The 8,544-nt window shown below is 54.5% G+C and overlaps 1 protein-coding gene across 2 annotated transcripts; it reads right to left on the bottom strand.

The window, feature by feature from the left end:
* Positions 1 to 608: 608 nt before the first annotated feature.
* LOC116951374 (fatty acid-binding protein 1, liver-like) lies at positions 609 to 8,358 on the bottom strand. Of its 2 annotated transcripts, none has more exons than XM_032969907.2 (5): positions 8,232 to 8,358; positions 4,252 to 4,339; positions 3,371 to 3,543; positions 1,496 to 1,588; positions 609 to 1,113 (listed from the first exon to the last, which is right to left on the bottom strand). In XM_032969907.2, the coding sequence occupies exons 1-5, from the start codon at positions 8,346 to 8,348 to the stop codon at positions 1,063 to 1,065; spliced, it is 522 nt and encodes a 173-aa protein (XP_032825798.2). In that variant the 5' UTR covers positions 8,349 to 8,358; the 3' UTR covers positions 609 to 1,062. The 2 variants fall into 2 exon arrangements, with proteins under 2 accessions (XP_032825798.2, XP_032825799.1); XM_032969908.2 differs by having other exon boundaries at positions 610 to 1,113; positions 8,225 to 8,345.
* Positions 8,359 to 8,544: the final 186 nt, after the last annotated feature.

Below are 8,544 nucleotides of genomic sequence, written 5' to 3'. Positions count from 1 at the left end.
TAAGACACAAAAAACATTGTTTCGTTTTATTTGTACATATATATTTTAAGTGCTTTGTTTACCTTTGCCATACTTTGCACTCCTATCGTGTTTTTGTATTGTTTGTGTTGACCTGTCCCTGCTGAACATCTGTGATAAAGAGCTTTATAGCGCATCGGATTCGTCCAGTATAAATACATATTCTAATTCTGGATGTAAAGAATACATTATGGTGATGATGATGATGGCGATGTTCAGGATACCGTGTCTTTGTGAACACGGTGTGCACGTGGCTATTTTATACAAAGGCATTGTCCTTGTGTTATTAAGACATCGCCATCATCATCACCATGATCCTCGTCATTATCACCACCACCATCAACAGCATCAACATCATCATCATTACTGCCACCACCATACAACTCAAGTCATCATCCACGCCACCAGCACCACCATCATCATTATTGTTGCCACTGGCAGCGGCATCATCACCATCGTCAACAACATCATCACCGTCATTAATAACATTAACGTCATCATCAGCAACATCATCACCACCACAATAAACATCATCATTGTCTCCATCACCCATAACATTAGCATCAGCAACAAAATCATCATCACCATCACCACCATCATTGTCACCAGTGTCTCAACATCATCACAATCAATATGGATCACCATCAGCGATCCTTCGTAGTTATCACCAGCAACATCACCACCACCACCACCATCATAATCATAGTCACTTTCAAGAGCAGCAATCTTCATCAGCATCAACATCATCATCATCATCTCCATCACGACCATCACCGCGGTAACCATCACGGACACGCCAGACGGCAACAGATCAATGGGGACAACGGAGAGTTTATTGGTCGAGGCAGGATCACAACACAGAGGAAGTCACCTTCACCAACGTCACAGCGATGCCATCACCACTACGGGCCGATGATGTCGATGTTGTCGGCTCAAGGGGTAATCACGGAACGCGGTGTGGAATTTAACCTGGACGGGGGGCAGTATTTAGGTATTGAGGTCGGGTTAGGAGGTCGGGTGTTGAACCAGGTTCGAAGGTCGAACTCAGACCTTCTTGCTGACCCTCTTGAAGACCACGGAGCCGGCATCCAGCGTCTGGGAAGGAGCGGAAGAACATCGGGGCACGGTCAACAACATCACCAACTTTTGATTTGAAGCTTTCGTGACCGCAGGGATTCACATTCTTGGCTGATGATTGCTCGCGTTGCAGTCGAAACGTCGTGAGAATTTTATTGTTGTATATTTTTACTATTTTATTGTTTCCCTTCTAACGCGGTGAGACTTTACCGAAAGAACCAAGAATGTGACGTCACCAACATCATCATCCACAATAGAGGTTTTTTTTTGGGTTAGATCACCATCGAGGCGACCACCAGGACACTCACAGCACCATCATCATCATCGACGACGACCACCACCACCCACGGCCACCGCCACCGCCCGTGCCCCCCGTGAGTGAGATCCGTAGAGCCCTCACCTCCACCAACTTGCCGCCCACGATCTCCAAGGTGTGCGTCAGGTTGGGCAGCTGGGCCACCATTTTGGTGTCGCCCTGAAGGGTCACGAGAACCTGGGGGGGGTGGGGGGGGGAGGTGCAGCGGGGGGGGGGGGGGTCAATGACGCAACGGGTAAAGGCGCAGCCCCTGCAACTGCCCCCCTCTCTCACCGCCACTGCTACCGGGCGGGAGCCTCTCCACTAGAGGCCGCTCGACAGCAGATCGCCGTGTCGCGATGATCGTGGTTATCGCCGTGGCCAATTTTACAACAACAAAAAAAGTGAATATTTCCATTTTCCTCATTTAATTTTCCTCAAAGTGTGAACTCTTTTCACCTAAATACATTTACGATATGACAATAGTGAAAGTTCACAACAACGATGGTGGTGGTGATGATGATGATGATGATGAAAATTCTAAATCGTATCTACCTTTCATTTGTTTTAATGCATTATATTTGGTGACGCTGTTGCTGCTGCTGCTGCTGGACATGTTACAAAGAGCTCTATAGCTCATCGGATTCCTCCAGTATAAATAATCACTCTGAGTTGGCCGTGGTGCACAAGCATAGCCAGCAACAACAACTCAGCTCGTTCCATGTCAACATCAACAACACTTATTATTAAAAACAATAATGTATTTAGGGGACGAATACGTTACAAGGTGGCGCTCAGTGCAAACAATTTATTGAAATTGAGGAGAAATAACACATTTTATTGGAACCGTTCTGACAGCTACCGGCTTAGCGCTGTCTTGTAAACGTATTGTTAAGTAATACGCCTTTTAATTGCATGCTTATTCAAAACATCATATATTGGATCAACTGTGATCAAACCCATCTGGTAAGACGTCACTGGCATATTTCCAGATTGACATAATCCGTTATAATTTAGGAGATCGCAATCAACTCCCCTCTGATCTTCGCACCTGATAGGCTGGCGGTGATGACACCCGATTGTGTTCTCAACTCTTTTCTAAGACTGTGAAGCAAGAAGGACTGCTTCCCAATCCTGGCAAATCGCCCCGATGAACCTGCTTGTCGTTGATGTTCATGTCGCCAGAGAGACATCACAATGCTCAGGTTGCAAATGCGGTAAATGGGTTTAACTCTCCAACACACAACGAGTGCTCAACCAGTAACGGATCGACGCGTTTTTGTTCACGTGACAACACCCCCTCACTAAAGTGGCTGTGTCGGGGTGGTGTTGGCTTAACGGCGACACATTCATACTTACACGATCTAACCCCCCCCCAAAAAAAAATTATAATAAACCCCATTCATATTCTTGGTTCTTTCGGTAAAGTCACGCTGAAGGGAAACAATAAAATAATAAAATATATAACAATACAATTCTCACGACGTTTCGACTGTAACACAAACAGTCATCATCAGTTGTGATAATTTTATTGTTATATATATTTTATTATTGTATTGTTTCCCTTCAACGTGACTTTACCGAAAGAACCAAGACTATGAATCACTGCAGTCACGAAAGCTTTAAATCAAAATTTAATCCCCATTCATTATCAATCGCCGTATCGTGAAATTGTCTCTGGTATCGTAACCCCGCGGGGCTGTAGACTCCGGAGCTCGCCTCTGGCGGACAGCCCCTGTCCGCCAGAGGCGAGTGCTGGCGGACAGCCCCTGTCCGCCAGCACTTGCATGGCCCGCGCCTTTGCATCTAAATTTCTGAAATGGTTTCGTGAAAGAAAGAAAAAACCGCGACACCGCGCCACTCCAAACCACGCTCGCTACCCCCCCCCCCCACCTCCAGCTGCCCCTCCTGCTGATCTCTTGCTGCCCCCCCCGCTCTCTCTACCACACAGCCCCCCACTGCCCCCCACCCCCCACTCACCTTGCCCTTCTTGCCGCTGAGGGTCTCGAAGTCCGACTCCTTGCCGGGCGTGATGGTGTTCACCAGCGTCTTCTTGGGGTTGATGTTGGAGATGGTGAAGGCGTCTCCGCTCTTCGTGATCTCCGTGTGCGACACCAGCTTCTCGCCGTTCTGGATCGCGTCCTCGGGCACACCTAGCCGGGCACGGGACGGAGGGGGGAGGGGGAGGGGAAGTTTATGTCGGTGCAGCTCCTCGGTATTGGACAACGGGCCCCGCGGAAGCGGACATCACAGAGCCACCTCTGAGAGATGTACGTACGTGTTTTGAGCTTCTTTCGCACCGTACGTTGCCAACCGCGCTAATCGGAGGCGCGGATGTCAGAAGGAGGAGGTCATAGGGGAAGTTGGGTGGGGGGATGGGGGGTGGGGCACAGGGCCAGGCACAAGGTCAAGATAAGTTCAAGGATATTATGATGAGGACAACGTGAAATGAAGAGGAAGAGTGCAAGGGAGGTGGAGGCGAGGAGGAAGAGGTCATGAAGAGGAGGAGGAGGTCAGGATAATGATCAGAAGGTCAAGGGAAGGAAGTCAACAGGACGAGTTCAGAAAAAAAAATTAGGCAGGAATTGCGATGAAATTCGGCCACGAGGATGGTGAGGTGGAGAGAATAAGATTGGGAGAATGATGTCAGGTGGAGGCACGGGAGGTCATGGAAAGGGATGAGGAGGAGGATGATAATGAGCTCAAGAAAATAATGAGGCTCGGGAGGAGGTCAAGGTAAAGATAAAGCGGAGAGGGAATGAGGAGGTGGTGATGGTCGAGGTAAGGATAAAGTGAAGAGCAGAAATAGGAGGAGTGGGAGGAGGAGGAGGTGGGTGTAGAGTGGCAGAGTGGTCTCTCACCGCTGAGTCGCATGAACTCGGCGAAGTTCTCCTGGCTCTCGAGCTCCCACTTTCCAATGAAGGCGGCCATGACGTTGACGAGGTTCTCCTGGAGACAGAGACGAAGACGGAAGAAAGGCGGAGCCCGGAGAAGAGAAGGAGTCGGGAGAGCCGGAGAGATGGAGGAGTGAAGACTCAGCTGCGACGAGGCGCCTTAAATACGCGATTTGCTCGAGGGCACCGCCCCGAAACACCAGAGCCGTAACTTTCGAGATCGCGCCATAATCGCTGATAAGATCGCGCAATCACGCAACGACGAGGCGTTTATGGCCTTAATTGGTCCTTAGAGGGGTTGAGAGGGTGGGATGCGAGATGAGAGGGTGAGATGAGAGGGAGTGCGAGGGTTTGTCCCCTACCCCCCTACCCCCTGCCCGTAACGGCACCTGCGCCCAGACGGGCATTGACCCAAAGGGGAGCAGACGCGGGTGGCACGTGGGGCCCAGACGTGACGTGGGGGTCATGGGAGAGACACGGTGGGGACATGGGACCCAGAGGAGACACGGGGGTATTGGGAGAGACACGGAGGGGACATGGGGCCCAGAGGAGACACGGGGGTCATGGGAGAGACACGGAGGGGACATGGGGCCCAGACGTGACGCGGGGGTCATGGGAGAGACACGGAGGGGACATGGGACCCAGAGGAGACACGGGGGTCATGGGAGAGACACGGAGGGGACATGGGACCCAGAGGAGACACGGGGGTCATGGGAGAGACACGGAGGGGACATGGGGCCCAGAGGAGACACGGGGGTCATGGGAGAGACACGGAGGGGACATGGGACCCAGAGGAGACACGGAGGTATTGGGAGAGACACGGAGGGGACATGGGACCCAGAGGAGACATGGGGGTCATGGGAGAGACACGGAGGGGACATGGGACCCAGAGGAGACACGGGGGTCATGGGAGAGACACGGAGGGGACATGGGGCCCAGAGGAGACACGGGGGTCATGGGAGAGACACGGAGGGGACATGGGACCCAGAGGAGACACGGAGGTATTGGGAGAGACACGGAGGGGACATGGGACCCAGAGGAGACACGGGGGTATTGGGAGAGACACGGAGGGGACATGGGGCCCAGAGGAGACACGGGGATCATGGGAGAGACACGGAGGGGACATGGGACCCAGAGGAGACACGGGGGTATTGGGAGAGACACGGAGGGGACATGGGACCCAGAGGAGACACGGGGGTATTGGGAGAGACACGGTGGGGACATGGGACCCAGAGGAGACACGGGGGTATTGGGACCCAGAGGAGACACGGGGGTATTGGGACCCAGAGGAGACACGGGGGTATTGGGAGAGACACGGAGGGGACATGGGGCCCAGAGGAGACACGGGGGTCATGGGAGAGACACGGAGGGGACATGGGGCCCAGACGTGACGCGGGGGTCATGGGAGAGACACGGAGGGGACATGGGACCCAGAGGAGACACGGGGGTCATGGGAGAGACACGGAGGGGACATGGGGCCCAGAGGAGACACGGGGGTCATGGGAGAGACACGGAGGGGACATGTGACCCAGAGGAGACACGGAGGTATTGGGAGAGACACGGAGGGGACATGGGACCCAGAGGAGACACGGGGGTATTGGGAGAGACACGGAGGGGACATGGGGCCCAGAGGAGACACGGGGATCATGGGAGAGACACGGAGGGGACATGGGACCCAGAGGAGACACGGGGGTATTGGGAGAGACACGGAGGGGACATGGGACCCAGAGGAGACACGGGGGTATTGGGAGAGACACGGAGGGGACATGGGACCCAGAGGAGACACGGGGGTCATTAGAGACACGGAGGGGGCATGGGACCCAGAGGAGACACGGGGGTATTGGGACCCAGAGGAGACACGGGGGTATTGGGAGAGACACGGAGGGGGCATGGGGCCCAGAGGAGACACGGGGATCATGGGAGAGACACGGAGGGGGCATGGGGCCCAGAGGAGACGCGGGGATCATGGGAGAGACACGGAGGGGGCATGGGGCCCAGAGGAGACACGGGGATCATGGGAGAGACACGGAGGGGGCATGGGGCCCAGAGGAGACGCGGGGATCATGGGAGAGACACGGAGGGGGCATGGGGCCCAGAGGAGACACGGAGGTATTGGGAGAGACACGGAGGGGACATGGGACCCAGAGGAGACACGGGGATCATAGGAGAGACACGGAGGGGACATGGGTCCCAGAGGAGACACGGGGGTCATGGGAGAGACACGGAGGGGACATGGGACCCAGAGGAGACACGGAGGTATTGGGAGAGACACGGAGGGGACATGGGACCCAGAGGAGACACGGAGGTATTGGGAGAGACACGGAGGGGACATGGGACCCAGAGGAGACACGGGATCATGGGAGAGACACGGAGGGGGCATGGGGCCCAGAGGAGACGCGGGGATCATGGGAGAGACACGGAGGGGGCATGGGGCCCAGAGGAGACACGGGGGTCATGGGAGAGACACGGAAGGGGTGGCGGGGCATGGGACTTAGAGGAGGCACGGGGGTTACGGGAAAGACCTGGAGAGGAACATGGGGCCCAAAGAAGACACGGGGATTATGGGTAAGGTACGGGGGTGGGGGGTCATGGGGGGTGAAGGAGGCACTTTGGGTCATACGAAACGGTGGTTGTTATGAATCCCAAAATATTTTTAAAAATTGTATTTAATATTTACATTTTAACACGTAGACTTTCTGGGATAGGACACGTGATGATCGGGCGGTACAAAAAACCGCCACTGCTGCCTTTGTCTGGGAACAGTCGAGGCACCACAAAAGGACGACATCGGAATTAAGTTACACCGGCGTTCTTCACTAATTTCCAGAGGGGGGCCACTTTCGCCGATAAGACATCATCAGCGTGTGAGGGTCGCCACGCATTTGACACCATTGGGGATTTGACAGCAGAACGATGATGATGGGGGTGGGGGGGGGGGGGCTGTTTTCGCATTTGTTGTGTATTGTCGGGAGCCGTGCGTCATAGGGCATCACTAAAGGCCACCAGGGGGACGCCAGTGGCCCGCGGGCCACCGGGATGCCACTGGGAGGAGGTATCCAATCCCAAGGTTCTTGGGTAAATCTCATGGACAGAGCTACGGGGAAGGAAGGCCGCGATCGCCAACGGCTTTACGAGAGGACATCGTGGCTCACTGCCATGGCTCACTGGCATGGCTCACTGGCATGGAGAGCGAGAGAGCTGCCTCTCAGCCCGTGACATTTAGCCTCCGATTATATTTTTTTTTATGGTAACCTAAGTGTGGCGGTCGGCCTGCGAGACGTACAATACAAACGAGACAGACAATACAAACGAGACGTACAATACAAACGAGACGTCCAATACAAACGAGACGTACAATACAAACGAGACGTACAATACAAACGAGACGTACAATACAAATCACCCCCGAAATCTCTCTGTAGCGGGACGCGAGGGAGGGAGAGGTGGGAGGTGGGGTGGCGAGTGTGCGTGGGGTGTGCGTGGGATGTGCGTGGGGCTGTGCGTGGGGTGTGCGTGGAGTGATTAATAGATTTCTGTCGCAGTATCACTGATACAGCCATTATGAGCCACACCACACCAAGGACAACGACCCCCATATAGCCTTAACAGACTGTAGGGGCAAGTGCTGTTAGCGAGCACCTATGAAGGCCAGAACGGTACACGAGGGGGTGGGTGGCCAGTACCACGCCCGACCGCCTTTGTCTCCCCAGTGGCGATGTTTACTGCACACCGCACCAGGTACTCATTTGAGGCTGATTCGACCTAGGGGAGGTCCGGGACCGGTTCAGACAATCGTCACTTGGTGTTGGCCGTGAGCGGGAATCGAACCCGGGTCGCCAGGTTCATAGCGCAGCGTAGCGCTAACCGCTACACTACCGCTCCCCACACACACACACAAAGACACACACAGACACACAGAGACACACACACGCACACGCACCAAGCACCTCCAACGTTTCTTCATTTTCCGTCGCCCGCGGCCTCTTGATCCGTGAACTCTGGACCCTCATGAGCGATGGCGCAAGAGATGATCCTGCTGCTGCTGCGCGCCTGAACATGGCCATTAGGAGTCTCTTATCTCGCGGGCGGGCGGGCGGGCGGGCGAGGGAGAGTTGGGGGTGGGAGACTCGGCGCTTATCTCGATCTGATAAGGGCTGCGTGTCAGATGAGCCGTGTTTGATGGCCTCATAAATCCCTTGCTGGCTTTGCTGCAGTCGCCGCGGCCTTCAGTTTCCTTCTTCCTCCTCCTCCTCCTCCCTC

Source organism: Petromyzon marinus, chromosome 43, assembly GCF_048934315.1.
Source record: "Petromyzon marinus isolate PM22_M1 ecotype Great Lakes invasive population chromosome 43, UKy_Petmar_22M1.pri1.0, whole genome shotgun sequence".
NCBI classification, from domain to species: Eukaryota; Metazoa; Chordata; class Hyperoartia; order Petromyzontiformes; family Petromyzontidae; genus Petromyzon; species Petromyzon marinus.
This window is presented reverse-complemented; position numbering and strand designations above follow the sequence as displayed.